Source organism: Lutjanus erythropterus, chromosome 23 (assembly GCF_056507025.1).
Source record: "Lutjanus erythropterus isolate fLutEry1 chromosome 23, fLutEry1.hap2, whole genome shotgun sequence".
Taxonomy (NCBI): Eukaryota; Metazoa; Chordata; class Actinopteri; order Lutjaniformes; family Lutjanidae; genus Lutjanus; species Lutjanus erythropterus.
The window spans coordinates 2303724-2330493 of NC_139339.1; the positions used below are offsets into that span (position 1 = coordinate 2303724).

The following is a 26770-nucleotide window of genomic DNA, read 5'->3' on the forward strand; positions in this document are numbered from 1 at the left end:
ACTGGCACAGCTGTTCCTGCTTTTAACTACTTATCCTTTAAAGGAGAAATGTGTACTACATTTCCTGTAATTTACCATAAAATTACAGTGATTTGCTATCAGAGATTAATGATACAAGTGCGATCTTCTCCTCACGGATGTTTGGCCAATGAGTTAATGTCTATTTATGAGTCATAAAAAATCATATTAATCTTGTAGGAGTAGATATTGATAATGGATAAAAAAGAGCAATTTTTAATAAAGTCTGGCAGGCAATAAGGCAAGCCAACACTGAACTCCAGTGAGTGTGTATTTTCAGAGCAGTGGGAATTTGTGTTCAGGATAATAGGTTTAATTTTACATTGACAGAGTTGTAAACAGCTGATCAACTTGCAGTGTGGGACTCATTGCATGTTGTCAAATTACAGTGTTGCACTTGTCTAAAGTTTCCCAGCAGCCTGTCTGAGCTGGAGTGGGCAGGGTGAAACAGCAACCATAGATAGTATATTAATTATATTTAATATACCACATATATTAAACATATTTAAGATACAGTGTTTGGCTCCAACTCACTATTTGACTACCATACTCATTTTTGGATGTGCAGTTGCTACATATAGTTCCTTTAACATGACTTTTCACGGTATTTCCTCATCAAATCGGTATTTCACGGGTTGAAATTGGTTTGAATGGATGTGTGAGGAAGGAGTTGCTCAGTGAGGTTGGCCTCCGATTGTAAATTTCACGATAAGACGATAAGATAAGTCCCAACCAGTCAACTCTAGGTTAGCACTGGCCTTGCAACGTTCAGGGCTGACTTAATACAGAAGATGGCATGTTGAGCAATTTCAACCCATGAAATGATGATTCTTATAAATTTAGAAATAAATGTCAATGTTAACACCAGCATTAATGTTCATCACAGTACAGTTACATCTTTTAGTTTACAGCTAAAATATGAATTAAATTTAGCAGTCGGTGCTTAATGTGGAGCAGTTAGCAGTTTAGGGCCTTGATATCATTCAGACGGCCAAACATGATGTTAAACATTAGACAGATGGGAAATCACATGGTGGACACACCTTGTATCGTTAGAGATGCCCATGGTCAAAGTGCTTCACTACTGCTTCCTACCTTCCTGCAGTGAGGTGATCATTGAGGCACAGAAGAGGTATGACATTTTTCTGCTTTCTTTATTTACACCTCTCACTAACCTTTCATTTTAAGGACTTGTAATACTAATTTCTTAACTGGTGAAAGTTATCATAATTAATCATCTGAAAGATATGTATAAATAATATGTCAGTACACTGTTATATTACCTTTCACATACAGTGATATTTCAATTTCCATGCTTTCTTTGTGAATTAATACATGTTTCATATGTTTATCTTCATTTTCAGAATGTCATGATGCTGCACCTGAAGAAGAGGCTGTCAACATCTGGGCTGACTGCTGACAGTTTTACAGTCCTTTATCACACAGCTGTGCTACTTTTGCTAACACACTGTTGTCGGGGTAAGTCAAGCACAAACAGACAAACAGTCTAGTGTTTAATGTAAAACAATTAAATTTAAGTACAACATATTACATTGCAACATGAATTTATCATTATTTATTCAGTTTGTATCACAAGACACTGAAACTGTGCAACCTCAGCTCCAAAATAGTAGGAGTATTGTGTAAAACATAAAGAAACAATGATTTGCAAGTCATTTTTGACTTGCATTTGGGAACTGAGGACACTAATTGTTTAAGTTTTGAAAGTATGACTTCAGGTGCTCAGCAGTCCAGGGTGTTATTGTATCTTGTTGCACCACACATTTTCAGTGGGAGACAGGTCTGGACTGCAGGCAGGTTAGTCTAGTACCTGAACTCTTTTACTACAAAAACATGCTGCTGGAACATGTGCATAATGTGTCTTGGCATCGTCCTGCTGAAATAAGCAGGGACATCTTAAAAAAAAAAAGATGTCTGCATATGCATATGCTGCTCCAAAATGTACAGACCTTTCAGCATTAATGGGACCTTCAAAGATGTAACAGATGCCATGGACACTAACATGAATTACCTAACTAACTTCAAACATGTTGCAGGGGGAAAAAAATCAGAATGTGTCAGAGCGTATTTTTACAAAAAACATTAAAATCTGAATGTTAAGAATCTTGTCTTTGTACTGTCAGCTGAATACATACTTTTATTATGTTTCACACAATATTTAGTATTACAGATATGAATAAGTTTTGACTGCAGGATGTTTCTTTCCAGGTCAGTTTCAGGTAGTTGGTCCAGTCCAACCGGTAACTGTGATGACTGGTGAGGACGTTATTTTACCATGTCATCTGAAACCAGCTGAAGATGCTGCTGGTATGACGTTTGAGTGGGCGAGACCTGACCTGGAACCCCGGTTTGTCCACGTGTGGCATGAAGGTCGGGACCTTCATGTTAATCAGCATCCATCTTATAAAGGAAGGACGTCAGTGTCCATCAACAAACTGAAGGACGGTGACGTTTCACTGACACTGTCCAAAGTCAAACTCTCTGATAGTGGAATATACAGATGTTACTTTCCACGCGTAGAGAAAGTCTCCACCGTTCAGCTCGTTGTTGGTAAGCATGCATATATTATTATTACTATTATTATTATTATTATTATTATTATCATTATTGCTGTTTCTCAGAAGCAGCTACAGTTTCCAAATTCAGTAGATAGGTTGGAAATTTCACCAACTGCTCAGACCAAAAAAATTATGCTAATTGTTCTGATAGTGAAACAGAAGTAGAACAGTAAAATTTATGATTTGGGCTATAACTTTTGAACTGCGAGTCTCAAAAATTATTTTTTTCCCTGGATTCTGGGGGTCCAGTCTGATCTATTTATATAACCCACTCAAAATTTTCAGATTTTTAGCTTGTAATTTATTAATGTAATGTAATTTATTCCCTTTTTCACTACACCTCCTACAAATTTTGAGCAGTTAGCATAAAATTGAATACATAGTATATCTGCACTAACCCAGAAAAAAAGTGAGTACATACATATGTATGTATGTGTTCACAAGGCTTTACAAAACTGCAACTTAAGTCATACATGTGTTCCCTTAAACTCTTGAATATGGGCCACAATACATCACCACCTACGACAGGGATCAAGTTAATATAATGGAATAAAATATCAAATATATCATCAAATATCTATCAAATATAATAAAACATTTGGGACAGAAAAGATTAAAGCCATCTATCATAAAGGGACTGACTCATTAAGCTTCTGTTGAAATGTCTTGCTTTGCTCATCAGGGACGGTTTCCTCGCCCATCATCAGTCTGTCAGGGATTGACAGATCCTCCAGTGGACTGGTTCTCCAGTGTGAGTCTGAAGGCTGGTATCCAGAGCCTGAGGTGTTGTGGCTGGACGGTGAGGGACACGTCCTCTCTGCTGGACCTACAGAGACAGTCAGAGGTCCTGATGGTCTCTATACTGTCAGCAGCAGAGTGACTGTGGAGGAGAGACACAGAAACAGCTTCACCTGTAGAGTCCAACAGAAGAAAATCAACCAGACCAGAGAGACACAGATCCAGATTTCAGGTAGATTTCTAGATTTATGATCTCCACTTCAAACAGATAAATGCATGATTTTATTAATATTTTTGTTTGTTTCATTATTTCAGATGATTTCTTCATGGTCCCGTCTAATTCTGGTGCTTGCATCGCCATCAGCCTGGTTGCTTGTCTCACATGTGTTCTTGCAGTTGTCTTTGCTGTGTGGAAATGGAGGCGAGACAAAATGAGTAAGTTAAAAATGAAGTCTTTCTGATATGAAGAAGTTTATATAAAACAATAAAATGTAAACCCATGTTTAAAATGGTTTGAATTAAATCAAATTCAAATTTGTAATTGTGTCCTACACGAGCAGTATTACATGTTTTAGTTTCACATTTCAGCTGTGCTTGTCTGTCCTGATCAGAACCTGTTCCATGCAAAACCAGAACTGCATCAAACAAAGAGATACACACTTAAAATTCAGAGATATTTCTGTCTTTGTTTGCTAACAGAAACCAAGACGACTCTAAAAGAAGAAAAAGAGCGGCTCATGGCAGAGAGTGAGAGAGTGAAAGATATGGAGCAGAAAATTTCTGACATGGTTAAAACACTGAAGAAACAGAGAGAGCAGCTGGACGAGCAAAGAAAAACAGTACAACGACAAATAGAGGACAATGATAAGAAGTTGAAGTCATTGGAGGATAAAGGTGAAATAACCATTTTGGATTTGGAAAGTGTAAAATTAGAGCGCAAAATGGAGCTGAAACTCACAGAGAAGACACTTGACAAACTGGTGATAGAAACAGAGAAACTATTGATAAGTGCAGAGTTTTTGATTACAGCAAAGAGGAAAGAAGCAGACATGGACAAAGAGGAAAACTGAGTTAAAGGAGGCGAAGAAAACAGTGAGACCGTTTTTTTTTGTTTTTTTTACTAAACACTGGTTTAAGGTGCAAGAGTATAGACACAAATCAATAAAAATAAGATAAAGCATAGCATTTAATTGTAAGTACATGTGATAGGCTATTGTATATTTTCTGTCAAAGCAAGACTGTTTTTCAGTTTCATGTTTTTGTTTTGTTTTGATACCATTTTTATGTAGGTAATAATCAATGTCAGTGTCTCTTCCTCTATTCAATACAACACAAACTGCATCCTGTAAATGTACTAAAGTAAAATGAATACCTTGTTGGTACAGTCTCAAAAATATATTAAAAATTAATATTAAAATAGGATTCAAAGGTTTCTGAAACCAGGATAAGCTGTATACATGAGCCGGATACTCTAAAAACCTGTAAACCTGTTTCCTGCAGAGACTTGCTTCTGTCCTGTCCTGACCAACTAACATTTGCTACACTGACTAAACTGAAAGCAGCTTCTTTAACCATTGGTACATTAAAGAAAACACTCATACATTAATGCAGCACACAATGAGGAAATGACTTGTAAATTTTGCACTGCTCAACATCAATTAAAGGCAATATGGAGAGAAGGTTGGTGCAGGTGTGTGTCTTTAAATTGGAGAATATAACATAATATGGATGATTTATGCAGACATGCTGACTCAGTTGAACCAGTTCGCTCATGCAAATTGTGTAATGCAGTATTGCTATGATCTGTAACTGTAATATAATTACTGTTAATATCACAGTAATGAGTTGCTGAGGAACGTGCTACTGGTCAACACTGTCCTTTTGTAACTTAGTTTGTAACTTCCTGTCAAAAGTTGTCAGTTATCTCCTTGTCAAAGAATAATGTAGACCAAGTTGTGGTGAGTGAATATTTGTGTTGTTTACAGTAGAATACAAAAGTGATAAGTTCTCATGGAGGCAAAAGACTAACTACCACAGAATCTTTTTAAAATAGATTTTATTCAGATTTTCAAAATGTTTTCAAAACAAGATATTTTCTGATGAATACCAAACAGACACTGAATATCGTCTTCAATGTCATTCAGCTGCATATAGTGGTGATCAATTCTCCTTTAACACTGTACCCTGTGTCATAAGTTTTAAACTAGTTTTCCTGTTTTGTTTTGGTCATTTAATCATGCAAATAATATTAATGGTCAAGCCAGTCCTGACAGGTTTCTTTCTTCCAAGACGCAAATGTACTTACATTATAATAATAATAGCAATAGTGTTACAATATTATAGATAATGTATACTAGTAGGATGTCTGTGTTTCTGTTATTTGGCAGAATAACAATAAATAGTCTTTAGGGGGCAGCATCTTACAATAAATGTTTCTAATGTGACCTGATCTTGTTCAACTTTATTGACTTATTGATTCCATGTGAAAGTCTAAATGAATTCTAACCCTTTAAAAGTATGAAATGGAAATAGATGTGCATTTTCATGTCAGCTATTTAAAAATATATATGTAGGCCTAGCACTATCTCAAAACAAAATTTATTATATTCTATGAGACTACAGAATAAAATTATAACTACAATTGGTAGGCTGGTCAAAAAATCAATGAAGAGGAAAAATTTACTTTTTAGGCAACAAAAGAGAAATGCATGCATGTTATGTGAAGCATGACTTTATTTGCCCTGCACACACAGTTGCATTGATTCTTTATTGTTCCTGCACATGCCTCTTATGTCAGTCAGTACCTCTGATTTTAGTGGGTAATTTATAAAGGTTGGTTTTTGAGATCAAGATCTGCTTCATTCATCTCCATGGTGAAACTTTTTCTGGACTCTTCCTGCATTTTCAAAATAAAATATTACAGCTTGAGTTGAATTTGAGCCGAGCGCTCTGTGTGGGTTTAGAAATGTGAAATGTGTGGTATATTAATCCTCCTGTGACCGGGCCTCAGCGAGCTGCACCACAGTCAGTGGTTTAGTGTGGAAGATTATAAATGTGCCTGTGAGCTCTCTGTGTCTGGTTCAGGTCAAAACTGCTCTAACGGCATCACATTGGTTGACCACAGTGAGTGTATTTAAAATGTGCAGCAGCTCCGTTCTTAAAAACAGCATCTTAAAACGTGAGAACAACAGAGCAGGAAGATGAATGTGGTTTAACTGCTCACTCTTACACATTGTTCTGTAAACAGCTTGACTACACTTTAAGTTGTTCAGTTGTCACTACAAACATCCCATTTCACTTCACTCTTTGTATTACGTTATTTTGTTTTGTGTCCTCTTCCTCTACAATCGCTTAATGTCATCAACTGCAGAATTAGAGCCACCAGCTCTTTTTTCATGCACTTAACTCTTAATATTCACACAACAGTAATGGATTGAAACAACCAGTTTGTATTTTGTCGTGTATATACACTTACATTGATACTGTTAAAAGTACAAGATCTGCAAACAGGTTTCTCATCTTAGTTTGTCTTTTCTACTTCTTTATTGGTTAAGGTAAACAAAAATAAAGAAATCATCTGCAGCTATAGAAATAAAAGACAGTCTTTGACTAGCAGAAATAATAGAAAATTTGGTGTTTACCATTGTCTTTTTAGAGAACTGAAACATGCTGTTATGAAACCAGTGGGAATGTCTGGATTTTACACATTACACACTTATTGTTCTCGAAGATAATGGTACGTAACAGAAATACTACACACAGACAACCATGCAAACTAACTGACAAAAAAATACAAAAGACAAGAGAGGATGTGAAATACAGTATGGAACCAAACAATAACATGAACTCATCTCTCCTCAGTCCTTTTAAAATACTGTATTAGTAATGTAGAGACAATGAATCCATTACTTTAAAGCAAAATAGCTTAATTTCATTTGAGGTAAAAAAAATGCACTGTGTCACTGTAACATCACGAAGTGTGTGCAACTTCCTCTTTTCTTCAGTCCGGTGTCTCTGCTCTCAGCGGTCTGTATGACACAGGAAATACAAATTTTTGGAAAAAGCATGTTGTAAAAGATGCTAACGATCCCAAAAAGAGAGCAGTAAAAATGTCGGAGCCTCCAGAGAAAAGTAATTCTTTTTGATGGCAGCAGTGTTAATTCATTTTTGATTACGATAAATATCAAGCTTCTAATCTGTGCTGAATAAGAAAGTACAAATGTTTTGAAAACCATGATTTTCACACTGAGGTTTGAGGCACATAACATACATGAATATTCACCGGTACACGGCTAAATGATGCTGGTGACAGTTAGCATTACTACTGATGAAGAGCTAATGTTAGCTTGAGTGCTTCTCTTAATTTCAGTCTAGCTAACAGGTTTTATTATTTACAGACAGAGAGGCATCACTGGTGTCAGCAAAATTTAAAATTATGTGTTTCAGTTGTTCATTGGTGACAGTTTGCCTCGCCATTTGAATCGTAGAGCCTTCTGGCAGGTTTCTGAGACCATGTTACCCATCTCTACTTTGACAGAGGTTTAAGTGTTATGCTGGTCTGGTCTTTTGGTCAAATAATGGTGCAGGACAGCCATAAATACAGTTATTACTAACATATTAGAGGAAACAGATGCTGCATTAGACTCAGTCTTACCTACAGAGACGTTGACTGAAGCGTAGACAACATTCTCCTTAGGCACACATGACGTGGTTCCTGCTTTGGAAGCGTTTGGATCTGTTTTAGAAATAAAAGAAATAGCGTGTATTTACCTGAAAAAATAAATTTGAACTGAATATGTCATTGAACCACTTAAGGGCCCCTCTGTGACAGTTGGTCAGTCTTGTTGCTATAAAAGATCAATGTTTCGTTCGCTTTTGTCATGTGGCTTATGAGTATTTCCACTCAGCATGTTTCCTTCATATGTGATGACATATCATGGTCACTTCATGATACATCAATACAGGTTCCTCCTAAAAGTAGTAGTAGAAATAACTACGTACCTCTCTCTTTCCATGTCACAGAAGCATATGTCACATGTTGTGGATCAACCGGATTGTCACTGCCTGTGACTGAAAAATACAATAATGGAAAAAAAAAGTATTGCATTTGATTCGCTGTGGTTTTGTCCTATAAGAATTTGAATATTGTGTTACTGTAATCTCTGATAACTGAGTATATCCACTCAGTCACAATTAATATGTACACTTCGGTGTTAATTCAACTTTATGACTATTTTGGAGACTGTAGTTCGTGGTGATGTTTAATTATATTGTCTCACACTGATAGGTGTTTTTAGTATTTTGTCCACACTGTTTAAATCAGTGGTGATCAGATAAATAACACAAACACCTGTCTGTGTAATGCAATACAGTTCAGCAGCACCACAGTTTACATCCTCCAAAATTATCTTTGAATTAAAAAAATACATATAAATTCATGCACCTTTCTTCTTCCTTGGTTTTTTGACAACAGCGTATGTTGCATTGCATGGATCACCCACATCATCGCTGCGTGTCTCTAAACAAAGAAAAGAAAACAAAATTGTCATTTACTGTCTATGCTGTACTCTGCTGTTTTCTATTTTTAGCTGCTGTACACATACAAAGCATAATAGTTGCAGCTTTACTTTGAACAAAAGTTCAACAATAACCATCAACAGTGTTACATCACAGACTTGCTGTGCCTGTATGTTGCATGAATGTAAATACCAGTTTGGTTAAAATTTAAGTTAAAATAATGTGTACCTTTCCCTTTTCTTGACTGTTTGACAATTGCACATTTTGCATGATGTGGATCAACTAAACTGAACGTCCTTACACTAAAATATTTTAGTATTTTATCAGAAAAAAAAATACTCGGTACAAACTCTAAGAAGAAGAAAGTAGCACTTCTGTGGCCAGATCACGTAGGGTATAAATATAGGACATGCTTTTCTAAATTAAGCCAGTGTAAACTCTTGGGGTTTTATGTTTCTCTACAGGAAACAAAATGGTAATTGTAGTCATCATTGTTAGACAGTTGTGTAAATCTATAATTATACTGTCTGCACTACACAGGTTAATGCTGCATAATACTGCATGTTCATTTTTTTTTAACAGCTTTTGGATTTCCTGCTATTGAAAAAAAGTGAGGCAGATGTGGCACCTTTCAGATATAAGTACTTCCTCACACTGAACTCAAGATACCCCAAAATACAGTTACCTGTGGTGGTGCTTCCATCAGTTTTGTCCTGTGTGCCTTTGCGTCTCCTGCAGCATACGACTCCCACGACCAATAGCAGCACGGCTAGCAGTAGAAAAGCAACAACAAGCGACAGCGGTGTGAGGAGATCAGGGGAGTGTCCTTGGGGAGCCTCTTCAGGAGGTTCTGAAAAAACTAAAGAAAGCAGGGGAGAGTCGCCACAACTGCAACATTTTTCACTTGTCACTCTTTAACTCAGAAATTTACTGACATATTGAATATCTAACTTGTGTCTGCTGTCATGCACTTAAACTTTTTCAATGGAAAAAACAAGTTGTGAGGTATTAAACTTAAAGCATGCAAGTTTTAGGGAAATAGTTTTCATGGAAAATCAACAATATTTAAGTAGATCAGCTGTTTTATATTGATTTTATGCCAAAGATCTGATCAGATAGTGTATAAAACATAATGATAGGATTATAAATTACCAGATGTAGGTGTTGGCTCATTTGTGTCCTTTCCTGTTGGTCAGTGCAGAGATTACAGATCTGATTAGTATGACACTGCACTAATCACAGAGCAGGCTAATGGCAAAAATAGCTCATGCTGTTTGGAGGAGGCCCTGTGTAATAATGGAATAATAATGCATTTTGAAAAGTATTCCTGGATCTTATTTTTTCTTCATTTTGAGGTGAACTGGTTTTCTAGTACTACTCCCTGCAGAGCTGACAAATTCTGTTTATCATTATTATTATTATTACAGTGAAAAGCTTTTTTTTATTATTATTACTTTCATGCCTTTATGTTTTTTTGGCCACAGGCATTATGTTTTCAGGTCGCCCCACTCTTGTGAACGCCTTTAGGGAATTTCTACAACCTTTGCACAAATGACCACTTGGACTCAAACATAAACTGATTAGATTTCAGTGGAAGTCACTGAGACGAAACATTCAGTTGGACTCATGGATGGACTGATGTGAGTCTGGTGGTCACGGTGACGTAAACTTTAACTTGACTGGTAGGTGGAGACAAACAGCTGACAGTTGGCTTCTCACTGTTCTTAACTGGCAATTAAGTGATCAACAGCTGCTTCAGTTTGAAATCTTGTCTCAGCCTGGGACAACGTATGTGGGGGTCGTGTTAATGTTGGCAGAACTTTGCAAATCTACACTAGTTTGCATCTGGCAGTTGTGGTGTCATTGCAGTAGGTGCTTCACCATCTGTTGTCTGACAGGGATCTGTTCTCTATTGAGTGATCTCTTCTAGTTTAATATGTTTCAACCATTCAAGACAATACTTTTTGCAACAGTCAGTACACTACATATACATCTGATACAGGAAGAAAAATGAAAATCCATACAGCTCATACGTATTTAAACATTGTTATGTCTCACCTCGGACAGCCAACCAGCTCTCTGGTGATTCTCCAGCTCCAGAGATGTTACACTTGTAAAGGCCTTCATCTGATGAGGAAACATTGTAGATGGTCATGATTCCTTTATAGCCAGTCCTGATGCGGACGCCATCTTTATAGAAATCAGCGATGGAGTCAGTAGAGCTTTTCTTCTTTTTGCAGTGCAGAGTCACATTGTCTCCCTCCGTCACCGGCAGAACAGGACTCTCCAAGACTACAAAACCAGCTTAAGAATATGCAAGAAATATATTACACATATATGTTATGGTTTTGTAATTATTACCTGTATTTATGTTGTATGAGCGTAGAGCATGAAAGAACTACAACTTTTTTCACTGGGCAACCCTTAATACCTTGAATTTGCCAGAATGTTTGATGAGGATTTGTGGGCAAGTCTGGGAATGCAAAATAAGCATGAGCAGGACAAGCAAAAGTGATTTACTTTTTTAATCTGCATGATATTTCTACGATTTATGTCCGAAATCTTCATCTGTAAGGTTTCTAACATTCTAAATGTGCAATACCGATCTTCACAGGCGGACATTTTGGCAAAAGGCTCTACATTCAATTTTAAATGTATTCATTCTTACGGTAACATGCACAGCAGTTGTTTGACTTTCACAAAAGCATTCTACTATTGACATCATAAGAGAAAATAAACGTACCAGTGACAGTAATGTTGACAGCATTGCTTCTCAGCCCGTCTCCATCTTCACACCAGTATTCTCCACTGTCTGAGGAAAAGGCTGGTTTAATGGTGCCAGATCCTGCTGATGTCACCCAATATGAAGTGTTTGTTGGAGCTGTTTCTTGGAGTGTCCTCATCACTGTCCATTCAGCTGAGCCATCAAACTCACAATGAACAGAGATGGACTCGTATTCATAAAACTGCAGTCTGTTTGGGACAACACGAGGAAAAGCTGCACCAGAGAGACAAAATGTGAGAGATTAAGTTTGTAATAGTTTGAAATAGAAGTGAATACAATGAAAGTCATATAGACCTTTTTTATATAAAAACATAGGACATAGGAATAGTTAACTATGTAATTGCATTGTGAGAGTCTGTGACATTAACATTGCAAGATTCTACATATACGAGCTTAAACTGAACATAATTCTATAGAGAGACATACTGTAGGTTGTAGCTTGTGCAAAAGTTTGAAAAACAGGCACCTTCTGACTGTGCATCTAAATTAATTTGTTGGACTTAAAATTTTACAAGTAATAGTTGTCTTAATGAAAATATGTTTGGCATAATATGCAATATAAAAAAAAAAGATCTATAGACATAATTCCTGCCAATCATCCCTTGTGATCCACTAGAAGTGTGTCGTGTCGTCTGCATCTGCAGACATCCTGCTCCCTGCCTGCATTTCTTTACTCTTTGGTTTGCTGTTCAGGACATTTTACCAACACAAAATGTTGGTATTTGACAAACAGCTCAGGACAAATCCTACTGATCTCTGACTAAACTGTTGTCATCTGACTTACTGCAGCTTACCATCTTTTTGAGCGCAACAGCCGTTCTGAACTTGTGCAACCAGCACCGTCAACACATTCATCACTGAATAGACAAAGGCAGACAGCAGTGCATCAGACATAGAGATAAGACTCTTTTCCTGTTTTTATTTGCACCACAGCAGTATGATTAAATATCATTGAGTGTGCACGACAGGCTGAGTTAGCAAAGTACAAATTATTTAAATGATAACAGTCTAGCTTTACAATAACTTTCAATAACAGCACCAACAAAGAAGTGCAAAAGACACAATCACAAATGCATAAGTTGCAGATTTTCTGCTGCTAGTAAAAGATAGATAGATAGCTGCCAAATTCAACTAATGAACGTTTTGGTTTCAAAATCAACAGAGTCAGTACTCACACAGTCTGATGCAGAGAGCTGTGACCTCCATGCTGTCTTGCTGCTGACTGTCTGAACGTGAGACTGAAATACAGAACGGTAAAATGTACGTGACAGCCTCCTCTTCCTGTGAAGATTATTTCTGGAGTTAATGCACATTAGAGTTAGTTCAGCAAAGGGGAGGTGTTGAAAGCTGAGGCAGAAATATAACTGTGACGTCCCCCATAGCTCCAAATAAAACCCACAGTCTTTCAGTGCATAGTTAAAACCTGAACCTAAGAGAAGCAGCAAGAACTTTATCCCACCCCACCCCTCCTAGAAGAAGGTTCGAAGACCATCTAATGTGCTTACCAAACTGTTTAAAGTCTGTGTAAAGTGAAACAGGGAGTTCTTCTTGTAAACAGATCACACATTAGACCATATATGCTGAAACATGGTTTGGTGATGTGCTAGAGCTTCGGTTCCCCAACGCTATATAAGCATGAAAAATACTGCCTCCCACTCCCCTCAGTTGCACTTGAGGGATCTAAAGTGTTTGGTCCTTCTTTCATGTTTTGATTCTTTTGTTCCAGCACCTGTCTTAAATGGTATTTGGATGTGTATGACTACTATGCATTGTTCAGCAATGACATGTTCACCTTCAAGCAACAGAGCCCTCTAGTGCCGTTGTAAATATGACTTTTGACTGTCAGGAGCAAAAGAGGAAGTAGAGTGACGTTGCAAAAGAGCCACAGAGTTTACAGATGGAGCAGGCTGTGGTTGAATGGGTCAGACGTATGTGACACCTGACACGGTAGATCACTGTTTGCTTTCTGTTTCCTTCTGACAGTCAGTGTTGGAGCCCTTAAACCCTACCATTAAAGCTGTGGTAGGCCACATTTATTTGGCCTCAATTTCAGTCATCCATTCACCCCTTCTCCTCTATGTGTGGAGGAGATGTGCTGCAAGTTGCTTCAGGAGCACTTGATTTACATCATGTGACTTCCATTTCATGAACATATGTACATAGTGTAGTTATTGTATCCCCAAACATGTTTGCAACCTATTTCACAGCATTACTCATGTGTTAAAAGGTGTTTCAATCACATGTTAAAAATGGTTTTCTGACCACATCAGTTTCAGCTGCTAAAGGGTAACTTGTGTTTCAGGATCAAATGTGGAGGGGCGTGGTCAAATCATCAGTATGTGACAATTTGGGATGACATACTATACCTAAGTTACAAACTGTTTATTGATACAACTCACATATGAAAGGGAGTTGCAGTTACTGTTGTCCTCTTTAAATAATCTCATTGTTGCCGCTGACAAATACAAAATTCAAGTTCATGTGCAACTGCTAATACACAGTTTAATGAAAAGCTTCTACAGGCCTATTTTTCATAACTTTATCATAACTTTTCTTGCACCTGCAGGTTACTTATTATGAAGGGGCTGTATAGTCTGAATGAAAGTGAAAGTTTTTGTTTCCAGAATAGGACACAGCATTACAGCAACAGACATTTTAATCATTGACAGTATATACAGAGTTGCTCTGAAAGTTGTGGTTATTGGCTAAAATAAGATACATAAAATAAATTTGCACACAATGTTGTTAATGTGCTCTAAATGCAGTAGAAGTGAACATAACTTCATGCTACAGTAAAATAAGTGAATTGGTGGACACACCCTATTTTATTACAGTTGTGTGGTTAAAGTATAATCTATTTTCTGTGAAGACTTAGACTGTGAAGCCTGCTGCAGCCTGAGGAGAGGTGAACCCTTGTCACACTTAACAGGTAAGTGTTCTTTTCCGAAAATTGTGCTCATTTGAAAAGTCTTCAGACTACCTTTTCTTTGCTAATTTAAAGCTGCATTAATGATTTTTTTTTTTATGATTACAGTTTTATTGATTTTTATGACTAAAAAATTGTAAAAATGTGAAGGTGTTGCTTCACACCTTGTTGGCTAACCCTTCAGAAAATTCTCAACAGCTCTGCAGCTCTATGGAACTTTTTTGCCTCTTTTATGTCACATTTATTTTAATGTCCAGTCTTCCCAGCAGCAGCAGCAGCTGGTTTCATCTGTGGTGAAGGACAGCAGTCACTGTAAAAAGAAAACAGTGTTGACTAATGATAGGAAACAGGATGCACACAGCAGCCTCCTGTGTCTATATAACTTGATATAATCAGCTGTTGACATTGAGACAGTGTATTGTACTGTAGATTATATCAATAAAAGTAGGCTTGGCTTAAAATATCTGTGAGTTGATAAGTCATATTAACCTCTGTTTGGCAAAGTTTAAAACAACAAATAATCATTTGTGTTTCTAAAGGCATCTCAGGTCAACATTAATATTTTTTTAATCAAAAGGAAGTTAAATTGAATGTTCATAACTATCTGTCTTCTCCACATGCCTGTCAAGTAGCATTCAGTTGAAATCTACTTGTACTTTTCAATAAATGCTGTTGTTTTCTGTTTTTCCTCCCAGGTTATTTGGTCTCATCCACTCCTACTCACTGAATCTCCGTCATGGACAGTCAAAGTTTATATGCCATATTTGCCATTTTTATGACTCTGTTAACAAATAATAGTAAGTCATTGTACTTTAAATTATGGTTACATATAAATTAAAAATGCTATATTTGCTGGTCATTTAAAATTTTTGTAATTAAAAGGTTTGTTGAGGTTCATTACCTTAAATGATACTCGGTGTCTCATTTGCTGCTACTGTAATGAAATCCTGTTTTAGTTTCACCAAAATACTGATGTCTTCTGTCTCAATTTCACATATTTTTCACAAAAAAGAAGATGACAACCAAAAGTCGCACAGGGTTCAAAAACTGCAACTGGACACGGTAAGAGAAAACAAAGACAGGAGGACAAGAAGGATATTGACTCATACTCAGGAATAAAAGTCGAGATGTTTCTACTTTGCTTCAATAGTCAACAGTTCTTGTACTTGCACCAACTTTTTCAGAGTGCAGTATTAAGTAAGTGAAGAAACTGTCTAAGATCTCTGATAAGTTGCATCAGTATGTTGTGGGAGTTTACAAGTTTTACTGGGTTTCACAGCAAATTCATTTAGTCAGTGTTATCTTTAATGCTGGCTCTGAAACATCACATCTGACCTGTTATATGTTTGAGTCTCTTTTTTTGGAAATTACAGTTGTTTTTATTTTTCAGAACTCCCAGAGGTGTCACCTACAGGATGGATTATCACCTTATTCTGTGCTCAGTACCCTCAGTGGATCGCTTTCCCCCGACGCTCTCGTCTTCCTCGTCATCTTTCTCTTCATACAGACTTGTGCAGGTAAATTACACAGACATGCACCTTTTGTTAATTTATCTTTGCCTTCATTAGGTAGCAGTACAGTAGAAAAGTGAAGGGACACTCCAAACAGAAACATTACCAAACATAAAAACTACAACACGACTACATAATGATACAAGCTGGTGCAGCAGGAGTTCAAGATTACAGACTAAATTTTCTACCATGATTTATCTGTATATAAATATTGTTCTGTTTTTAATTTGTTATACATTTTATCCACGTTGATGTGTTTGTTCTCACGTTGCACTGATGGGCCTAGAGTTAATATTTGGATGCATTAACTTAAGATTTTGGACCTCATATGCTTCCTTTTACTCTGTCAGCTGCTTTTCAAGAGGATGAGGTGACTTCATCTGATGGGTCATCATATGTTTCCAGCACAACACCAACCCCAAAAGGTAAAGAATAGATGCACTTAATTAACTCCTAACATTATCAGGTGTTTTATTTATGTTTATGTTTATGTTTATGTTTATGTTTATGCTGCTTTTAAAGGGGATGAGGTGACTTCATATTTGAAGAACAATACAACACCAACAGGTAAATTAACTGTCAGTTGTTCTTTTCAATGTAATTACAGTCTCCACTCAAAATCTAAAATGCTAAATATTGCACTATGATGAAGTGTTATACATTAAATGTGTTAATTGGGGCAAGAATTTTTAATGTAGATTTAGTTTTAGTCAGTTACTGAAAATGTTTGTGCTTTGTAGTCACTTTTTAGTCTTTTGTTTTTGTTTTGTTTTTGTCAAGGTTAATTTCAATTTTGTGAGCGTTTGCTGCTGCGTCTGCAGCTGAATATCTCTGAGGAGACAACCAATAACACTTTGCTCCTCATGTTCTAACAGTTGTTCTGTGTTTTATCGTTTCAGCTGATCCATCCAGTTCTCTTTGTTTGCCCCATGTTTACTTTTATGCCATCTTTACTGCTGTTGCTGCTGCTGTTCTTCTTCTTTTTGCATTTCTGTTAGTTGTTTGGACAAAGAATCATACAGGTAAGACAGCTGTTCGATTAGGAAGTATTTATTTTTTTCAACACGTTTCATATGATGTAATATTTTCCTATAGGTGCAGTATATAGTATGTATTATACTTTACATTCCATGTTTCCATTTCAATTGTACCTCTTTTAGCTTCACCACAAGCCATGTTGAAAATCAGAAAACCAGCTCCAAACATGTATTTTCACTGGTGCTGATGACTACAAGACAACGTCCAGGCGATCATATCCTTAAAGAGAATGTTATCGAAAGGAAATTAGGATGTAAAATAGTACTGAGCCCGAACCACAGGGTAACATCATGACAGTAAATCTTCTGATGACTTAAGCATCTTCATTTTCAGGAAAAGCCAAGGAGGGTAAATCAACAGAAGATCTCATACGCAACTCAACTGAGGATGAGACACAAGGTGAGCACACAGAAGTGCTTTCATGCTGTCATTTGTAGCAGTTTACACAAAAACAAGGTTGCCATCTTTATTGCTGTTGCTGTTATTCTTTTAATGTAAGACACAGCTGTTTGATAGTTGTAAAATTTATACATTAAGCATTTTTCTTTCATATGATGTAATATTTTCCTATAGGTGCAATAGACTTTATACTTTACATTCCACATGTTTCCATTTTGATTGTAGCTCTTTTCGTTTCACAACAAGCCATGTTGAAAATAATAAAACCAGCTCTCCAGGGTTCAAACATGTGAAAGGCCCATATCCTTAAAAAAAAGAGAGAGAGAAAAAAAGAGAAAAGAAATACAGACAGGATGTTATCTGAAGGAAATTAGGATGTAAAATAAACATAATAGTTAATGTTCTCATAACTTAAGCATCCTCATTTTTCAGGAAGAGACAGAGAGAGAGAATCAGCAGAAGATCCCACACCTGCCTCACCTGAACGTAAGACACAAGGTGACACACAGGACTGGTTTCATGCTGTCATTTGTAGCAGTTTACACTAGAAGTTATACTACAGTATGTTGAGTAAAGACTGAAGACCATCACACATACAGGATCACAGATTTTTAGTGACATTAAATGTGGTAAAAACAGTTCATTCAGTGCTGTCATGTATTTAGTTATTGGTTTAGTTACTGGTTCAAACTGGGAATTGATGCAGTAAAAGAGGACAGGTGCCTTTTAAAAAGACATTTCTTCTTTCTTTCTCCTGGGCTCTACAGAAAGAGAGAAAGAGGACACTGTTTCTACACTGAATGAACATCAGACTGAAACAACAAAGCTAAGAGATGAACTCCTGTCACAGCTGGAAGAAGTAGAAAGAGAAAAGGAGAAGAACAAGACGAGGCTTCACTCAGTGGAGAAAGAACTTGAGACTGACACGGGACACAAAAACCAGGAGTTATTAAGGGAAAAAACAAATCTTTTAGAGTCCAAATGGAAACTGGATGAGATGAAGACGGAGAAGGAGAAAGTGCTGCTGCAGACAGATAAACTACTGCAGACAATAGATACTGTGACGAATAAAATGACTGGACACAAACTAATGTAGTGTCTCCAGACTGACTGTTATTGAGGGTCTGATCCACTAACACTTGTTTATGTTGTCAGTACTCGAGTACATAATCACATAATTAAAAAGCATTAAATATAAGTAGAACAATGTCGAGCAGGATGGGATATTTCAGCTTATTCTTATTTTAAAAGATTATGATAAATCAGGTGGATATTTTGTGCATTTTATTAAGTTTTTGACCTAATCACCACACAGATGATAAACTGCTGGATGTGCTGAATGTCTGAAGAGTCCAACAGCAAAGTTTCATTTTGTTCTGTCAAGTTACATAATTAGTTACATGAATTGGTGAGTTGATGGAGACATTTGTCATTTAAACCGGTGAAAGTGATGGTCAACACTATTTGTTACTTTGTTAACTTATCTTTGATAATGACAATTAAAGTCAAAGCAAAGTGTATTTTGTATTTTATTTCGTATTATTTTCACATTGTCATTAGATGCATTGTTATTATAAAAATACTGAATTTGGGTGCTTTAAATAAACTTGCTTCTGACACAGGATGTAGACCCTGTCATAGGTGTCACAGTTCTATTCTTTGTCCATCCAAACAAATATAATATCAAATAGTCTAAAAGCTTACTGAGCACTTACAGCCAAAATTAAGGCAGAACAATAAAGAATAATCTGCACTGAGGTCTTGAGGTCTTTTATATCTTCAGTACTTTAAGAACTATCAAATGTATATTTAACAGAGATTGTATCAGTATAAACATGTGGTTTATTTATGTATTAATACTTTTGACAACCTTAGATATTTTACCCTGTAATCATTCCTTGCATAACACTGTTATGGTTTTATGTTAACCTGAATGTTTACACCAGATAGTTTGGCAAATTAACAAAAACATGTACTGAATATTGGTTTTAAACTTCATCCAGATAATAAATCATCACTTCTCTACTTTGGAACACTGACATCAATAATCACAGACATACAGTGAGCATTATTTATTACATTTAGCAGCTGTCACATAATGTGGAGCAGTCGGGAGCTGAGGGCCTTGACATGTAATCATTTTCACCTCAGTTAACCACTGAAGTTATCGCTGCGTCTGGAGAAATCACGAGGTGCAGCTTATCTCATCACAGACAGTCAGGGTTAAAGTTCTTTAATGGAGGACTGCTTACGCTACTGTGGTGATCGCTGAGGCACACAACAGGTATGAGATTTAAAAGTTTAATTTTTATCTTTTAATCTGTAACATTATTGATGCTCTCACTGACTTTTCATTTTTGATAATAATTTCTGTCTGTAGTCAGTCTATAACAAAGGCAGGTCTGCTGTCACAGCGGATCTGTACTTCTTTGTTCACTACGGTGGCCGACAAGTGCAAACGCGCTGCATATACAGACAGGCGTTGCAAATACAGAAACGCGCTGCATATAAGAAAACAGATGCAAAAGGAAAACGCTGCAAATACAGAAACGCGCTGCATAAACAGAAACGTGCTGCAAATACAGAAACGCGCTGCATATAGGAAAACAGATGCAAAACGAAATCGCTGCAAATACAGAAACGCGCTGCATATAAGAAAACAGATGCAAAAGGAAAACGCTGCAAATACAGAAACGCGCTGCATAAACAGAAACGTGCTGCAAATACAGAAACGCGCTGCATAAACAGAAACGTGCTGCAAATACAGAAACGCGCTGCATATAGGAAAACAGATGCAAAACGAAAACGCTGCAAATACAGAAACGCGCTGCAAATGAGAAAACAAATGCAAAAAGAAAACGCCGCATATACAGAAACGTGCTGCAAATGAGAAAACAAATGCAAAACGAAAACGCCGCATATACAGTCACACAACGGAAGTGCTCCAGGCCTCTAGGGGCAGTGCTGAGCTTTCCCCCCGAGAGACAGACAACGGACGAATCAACCTGCGGAGGAGAGGAATAGGCCTACGTGAAAATATTATGGCACATATTGCTAGATAAAATCCTTACTGTCTGTTATGTATTATGCACTCCCTGTACTTTACTGTTGTTTTATGTATGAGTGTTGTCATGTTGCTTATATAATGTCATGTTTCTTTGTATGTCTTCAACATGACAATAAAGTTTGTTTAAAAAAATAATAAAATAAAATAAAATAAAAATCCCGAAAGGGGAAACGTAATTATGAAGAATAAACATCCCGTAACTGTTTTTTAAACTAAAAAAAAAAAAAGGAATAGGCCTATGTGAGAAGTAGAAAGTTATTGGTGAGAGGAAAATTGGAGGTGGGAGAGGCTACATGAAAAAGTACGGGTTTTTTTTCTTTTTCTTTCTTTCTTTCTTTTTTCCACATGTTTTCCTCATCTTTTACTGTATTATGAAAGTGCAGCTGATTTACATTTTTACATTTTTGTTTGTTTGTCGGATTTACATTTTCTGATTTTTTGCCTCTCCCGCCTCCAATTTTCCTCTCACCAATAACTTTCTACTTCTCACGTAGGCCTGTTCCTCTCCTCCGCAGGTTGATTCGTCCGTTGTCTGTCTCTCGGGGGAAAGCTCAGCACTGTCCCTAGAGGCCTGGAGCACTTCCGTTGTGTGACTGTATATGCGGCGTTTTCGTTTTGCATTTGTTTTCTCATTTGCAGCGCGTTTCTGTATATGCGGCGTTTTCTTTTTGCATTTGTTTTCTCATTTGCAGCGCGTTTCTGTATTTGCAGCATTTTCGTTTTGCATCTGTTTTCCTATATGCAGCGCGTTTCTGTATTTGCAGCACGTTTCTGTTTATGCAGCGCGTTTCTGTATTTGCAGCGATTTCGTTTTGCATCTGTTTTCCTATATGCAGCGCGTTTCTGTATTTGCAGCACGTTTCTGTTTATGCAGCGCGTTTCTGTATTTGCAGCGTTTTCCTTTTGCACCTGTTTTCTTATATGCAGCGCGTTTCTGTATTTGCAGCACCTATCTGTATATGCAGCGCGTTTGCACTTGTCGGCCACCGTAGTTCACAGAGTCAAAATTGTATATAAGTGATAATTATAACTTTGTATTTTTTAAATACGTAATAAACTGTTTTGTGTTAACTTGGTAGTTTTCTTGTTGACAATGTTACTTAGAAGCCCTGTAGCCAATATAGTGAAGTACTGTTCAAGGTGTACAAGGTGTTTTTTTCTCATATTATAGAAACTTTGAAATTTCAATTAGAATTACAATATTTTCTTAATATTGGAAAAGATATATATATAGTTTCTGTGTTTAAACAGCAGTTACTCCATGATCATATACAGCAGTGTTTCCCAACCCTGGTCCTCAGAGCTTCACTGTCCTGCATGTTTTAGATGTTTCTGCTCCAACACACCTGATTCACATGATCAGCTCGTCATCAAGCCTCTGCAGAAGCCTGACAACAACCTGATCATTTGAATCAGGTGTGTTGGAGCAGAGAAACATATAAAACATGCAGGGCAGTGAGCTCTGACGACCAGGGTTGGGAAACACTGATATACAGCATTGATTCCCAAACTTTTCCTGGCATGCCCCCCCTTCAGAAGCCCCACTCTACAATTATTACCAATCATACACAATAATTGGGGAAACAAATGATTAAAAAGGATTCAGGGTTAATATTATTGAAATACTGGTTTGAGTGTTAATGAATGAATGGGATTAAATATTAACACATTCACTATAATAATAGATGAAGATAAATAATTTGCTACTTTTTCAGTCCCTTTTCTTTTTAAATAATATATCATGCATATTGTGTAGCAAAATCAGATGGGTTATTTCAAATTGATAAAAGCCTCTTTTGTACCTGCAGCAGTGTTGCCAACTAATGTAGCCTTTTTTCAGTGATTAATAATAATGATAATAATATATAATAGATAATATAATATTTTATAACTCAGCAGCACAAGTGCTTGTAAAAAATAAAACTGACAATGTCTTCCACATTTTTCCCCCCAGAACTCCAAGATGTCTTGTCTGAATCGTGGATTATTCACTAAACCTAAGCTCGTTTTCTTCAGTGTTTTGATTTTCCAGCAAACTGTGATCCTCTTTCTGCTGACAGACACATGCAGAGGTAACTAAGACATTACACAGGCTAACACAGAATGAAAGATGGAAACAAACAAAGAAATAATTGTAATTTTTCAAATGTAAATGAACGCTTACCAAAACATGCAAGTTAATTCTGACAGGAGATTTGAAAATTTGCTGTGTCCTTCAAGGGGAGGCTGAACCATCACAAACAATACGGACAGTAGTTGGTGCTGATGTTATCTTGCCATGCAACGTGGAACCTGGCGATGATGCTGTTTCTGAGGTTGTGGTGTGGCTGAGACCTGACCTGGAACCCAGATTTGTCCATGTGTGGCGTGAAGGTCAAAACCTTACGGTTCAAAATCTTACCGTTACACAAAACCCATCCTACACAGGAAGAACGTCAGTGTCCATGGAGAGACTGAAGCATGGAGACCTCTCACTGAAACTCTCTGAAGTGAAACTCTCTGATAATGGAACATATATATGTCGCTTTCCTTCAAAGGATAAACAATATTCTGTTGAGCTTGTTGTTGGTGAGTATTTTGCGTCATTTCAGTAAAGTTTAGCAAGAACCTCACTCTGAGGGACATCAGTTTAGTGACAATGAAACACACAAAGGACAGCTGTCGTGGAGAGAAGGAGGCACACGCCATGGGTGCTTTTCATTACGTTGAATTTTGCCTCCTCGTATCCTCTCTCCTCCGTCGACCCGGAAGTCCCCTCCACCCTGATGAAGGATCTTCAAATTAAATAAAACTTAATGCACCTGGAGAAGATGAGGAGATGAGGAGGCTTCTGGAGGAGCTCAGAGCAAGGATACACTGGTGTATCCTAAGCAGAAGTCTTTTTATCAAGAGGAGTGATGTTGATTGGACAGTTTTACTGAGGTCCTCTGCTAAACTCAGCAGTGTTTCACTCAGCTGAACTCTCTTTTAATAAATCAGCGCTAAAAATATGTAAACTGTGCCATTCAGGCAGACAAACATTATCTTGGAATCATCACATTTATTTGCTCCACATGGAGCTAAAACTAATACCAAACTATGTTAAATGTTCCCTGAATGAGGTAGTGTCTATTAACGAGTCATAAGAAAACATATTTATCTTTCAGAGGGAGGAGATGATGTTAAATTTAACAATATGTTTGTGATTTGGGGCCTCACATGACTTTCATCTATTCTGTTTGCCTCTGCATAAAGAGAATGAGAAGACCCCATGTGATCGGCCATCATTTATCAGCAGAACACCTGCAGGTAAAGCAAAGAATAAATGTACTTCATTAACTGCCAGCATTGTCAGGTGGTTCTCCAAAGTGTACAGCAGTGCACAGTAACAGCACAGTTCGTGTTAAGATTAGTTATAAATAAATCCTGTAGAACTGAATCCTGAATCTTGAGTTTACTGGTTGTTTCTAAATAATACGGAAACATATTTTATTTTACACTGCATTACTGTAGCTGTTCTCTTACAGATATTTAGATATATTTTATACATGAATCAGAATTTAACTAAGTGTTTTTGGGCTGCAAATACTTCATTTTATCATGTGTTTTGTTTTTAAAGGGAATGAGACATTAGAAGACTGGCCATTCTTTAAGAAAGACCAAACACCAACAGGTAAATGATGAGATGAACTTCATTAACTGCTAACATTGTCAGGTGAGAGTTACAAGACTTAAACACTGCACCTGCATCTATAACTCAGCCAGTACATTAATGTTGATGAATTTTCACATGATTATGAAGACATCAGAAGAAAAGGCTCATCTATGGTGGCCTTGAAAATGTTATCGTACGGTAAATTAAGAAAAGGTGTGCAAATCAACAAAACAAACACAACTACAACACATACAGAATAATACAATACAGAATACACAACCAAATACAGAAACGCTGGAGTGTGATACAAAGCACATCAAAATAATGCAATCAGACAATCAAACAAAGCTTTTTTCTCTTTTTCTGTAGCGTTGTCAAATAGCTGAAGATGTTTTTCAATTGTTTGTGTTTTGTCTATTTACATTTTTCTTTAGTTACTACGTACTAATGAGCATCATTGCTTACTGTTAATACACAGCCAAGTCTAACAATGCAGTTTTTTTTTAAGTCTCTGAAACTTTGTGAACCTTCAAAAACATCAACTTCATACAGCCATACATTCCTACTGAAACAGAGATGTGCTGCATGTTTTATATATAATTATAAAGGTGCTTTCAGACAGTGAACGTTTGCTGCTGCGTCTGCAGCACAAAATCACAGCCCATAACACTTTGCTCCTGTTCATCATGTTCTAACAGTTGTTCTGTGTTTTATCGTTTCAGCTGATCCATCCAGTTCTCTTTGTTTGCCCCATGTTTACTTTTATGCCATCTTTACTTGTGTTGCTGCTGCTGTTCTTCTTTTTGCATTTCTGTTAGTAGTTTGGACAAAGAATCATACAGGTAAGACAGCTGTTCGATTAGGAAGTATTTATTTTTTTCAACACGTTTCATATGATATAATATTTTCCTATAGGTGCAATAGACTTTATACTTTACATTCCACATGTTTCCATTTCAATTGTAGCTCTTTTCGTTTCACAACAAGCCATGTTGAAAATAATAAAACCAGCTCTCCACAGTTCCAACATGTGAAAGGCCCATATCCCTAAAAGAGAGAAAGAGAAAAGAAATACAGACAGGATGTTATCTGAAGGAAATTAGGATGTAAAATAAACATAATAGTTAATGTTCTCATAACTTAAGCATCCTCATTTTTCAGGAAGAGACAGACAGAGAGAATCAGCAGAAGATCCCACACCTGCCTCACCTGAACGTAAGACACAAGGTGACACACAGGACTGGTTTCATGCTGTCATTTGTAGCAGTTTACACTAGAAGTTATACTACAGTATGTTGAGTAAAGATTTAAGACCATCACACATACAGGATCACAGATTTTTAGTGACATTAAATGTGGTAAAAACAGGTCATTCAGTGCTCTCATGTATTTAGTTATTGGTTTAGTTACTGGTTCAAACTGGGAATTGATGCAGTAAAAGAGGACAGGTGTCACCTTCTGTTATCTTTCTCATTCAGGATTGATGTCTACAGAAAGAGAGAAAGAGGACACTGTTTCTACACTGAATGAACATCAGACTGAAACAACAAAGCTAAGAGATGAACTCCTGTCACAGCTGGAAGAAGTAGAAAGAGAAAAGGAGGAGAACAAGAAGAGGCTTCACTCAGTGGAGAAAGAACTTGAGACTGACACGGGACACAAAACCCAGGAGTTATTAAGGGAAAAAAAAAATCTTTTAGAGTCCAAATGGAAACTGGATGAGATGAAGACGGAGAAGGAGAAAGTGCTGCTGCAGACAGATAAACTACTGCAGACAATAGATACTGTGACGAATAAAATGACTGGACACAAACTAATATAGTGTCTCCAGACTGACTGTTATTGAGGGTCTGATCCACTAACACTTGTTTATGTTGTCAGTACTCAAGTACATAATCAGATAATTAAAAAGCATTAAATATAAGTAGAACAATGTCGAGCAGGATGGGATATTTCAGCTTATTCTTATTTTAAAACAACAAAAATGATTAATCAGGTGAATATTTTATCCATCAAGTTTTTGACCTAATCACCACACAGATGATAAACTGCTAAACTGACTGTTTGAATTATATTTTATATTATGATTGATAACTTACAACCTAATTTCTCAAAATTACTGGAAGAATTAGACCTGCTATTGCTACTGAATTTGACTTATCAGATTTTTCACAAGCTATTGATCCAAATAAATTAAGTCAATGAACATTACACAGTTAGCTAGAGAGAAGACAAATCAGAGTTGCAGTTACGAAAACAACAAAAAACACTCAGTTCACTTCTGTCTTCACAAATGATCTTTGACGACTACAGACACAGCCTCACAGAGATCCAAAGTTTCATTTTGTTCTGTGATCAAGTTACAGAATTAATGCAAGTTGGTGACAGTTGATGGAGACATTTGTCATTTTGACCAGTGAAAGTCAAAGCTTTATTTTGTATTTGTTCACATTATTTTCACATTGACATGTGATTCATTGTTATGGCTGCTTGAAATAAAATTGCTTCTGATTCATTTTTATGAGTTACTGTTATTTGAGTTCTTCTGTGACCTCTCA

At 36.7% G+C, this 26770-nt stretch overlaps 3 protein-coding genes across 6 annotated transcripts in view; 2 read left to right on the top strand and 1 right to left on the bottom strand.

Moving 5' to 3' along the window:
* LOC146305283 (uncharacterized) overlaps positions 1–26721 on the top strand; it is a 78898-nt gene extending 52177 nt beyond the window's left edge. Inside the window, exons 3-12 of one of the 4 annotated variants that reach the window (XM_084712827.1) lie at positions 14507–14566; positions 15259–15360; positions 15576–15625; positions 15954–16080; positions 16425–16499; positions 16597–16641; positions 16974–17096; positions 17446–17511; positions 17944–17997; positions 25691–26721. In XM_084712827.1, coding sequence (XP_084568953.1) covers positions 15300–15360; positions 15576–15625; positions 15954–16080; positions 16425–16499; positions 16597–16641; positions 16974–17096; positions 17446–17511; positions 17944–17997; positions 25691–26034 — 945 coding nt within the window. In that variant the 5' untranslated portion in view covers positions 14507–14566; positions 15259–15299 and the 3' untranslated portion in view covers positions 26035–26721. Of the gene's footprint in view, positions 1–14506; positions 14567–14647; positions 15361–15575; positions 15626–15953; positions 16081–16424; positions 16500–16596; positions 16642–16973; positions 17097–17445; positions 17512–17943; positions 17998–18613; positions 19796–22532; positions 22651–22798; positions 23147–23812; positions 23867–24176; positions 24231–24934; positions 25055–25373; positions 25440–25690 lie in introns of those variants that run through there. The other 3 variants (XM_084712828.1, XM_084712825.1, XM_084712826.1) reach the window with 3 other exon arrangements.
* Positions 1386–6266, top strand: LOC146305288 (butyrophilin subfamily 3 member A2-like). Its single transcript, XM_084712805.1, has 5 exons — positions 1386–1497; positions 2248–2589; positions 3280–3567; positions 3651–3770; positions 4035–6266. The coding sequence occupies exons 1-5, from the start codon at positions 1389–1391 to the stop codon at positions 4403–4405; spliced, it is 1230 nt and encodes a 409-aa protein (XP_084568931.1). The 5' UTR covers positions 1386–1388; the 3' UTR covers positions 4406–6266.
* Positions 6452–12906, bottom strand: LOC146305289 (uncharacterized). The gene is made up of 10 exons (XM_084712839.1): positions 12813–12906; positions 12432–12494; positions 11596–11850; positions 10911–11156; positions 10005–10037; positions 9538–9711; positions 8779–8853; positions 8337–8405; positions 7990–8070; positions 6452–7363 (listed from the first exon to the last, which is right to left on the bottom strand). Exons 1-10 carry the CDS (start codon positions 12841–12843, stop codon positions 7356–7358), a joined length of 1035 nt encoding a protein of 344 aa, XP_084568965.1. The 5' UTR covers positions 12844–12906; the 3' UTR covers positions 6452–7355.
* Positions 26722–26770: the final 49 nt, after the last annotated feature.

Excerpts from the sequence above, each read along its gene's own strand:
- LOC146305289 (XM_084712839.1), bottom strand. The coding sequence starts at position 12,843 with ATGGAGGTCACAGCTCTCTGCATCAGACTGT. Across the intron at positions 11,851-12,431 it reads CTGTTGCGCTCAAAAAGATG|CTTTTCCTCGTGTTGTCCCA; the intron begins GTAAGCTGCAGT and ends TCTCTGGTGCAG. Across the intron at positions 9,712-10,004 it reads TGAGCCAACACCTACATCTG|TTTTTTCAGAACCTCCTGAA; the intron begins GTAATTTATAAT and ends TGCTTTCTTTAG.
- LOC146305288 (XM_084712805.1), top strand. The coding sequence starts at position 1,389 with ATGATGCTGCACCTGAAGAAGAGGCTGTCAACATCTGGGCTGACTGCT. Across the intron at positions 2,590-3,279 it reads CACCGTTCAGCTCGTTGTTG|GGACGGTTTCCTCGCCCATC; the intron begins GTAAGCATGCAT and ends TTTGCTCATCAG. Across the intron at positions 3,771-4,034 it reads ATGGAGGCGAGACAAAATGA|AAACCAAGACGACTCTAAAA; the intron begins GTAAGTTAAAAA and ends GTTTGCTAACAG.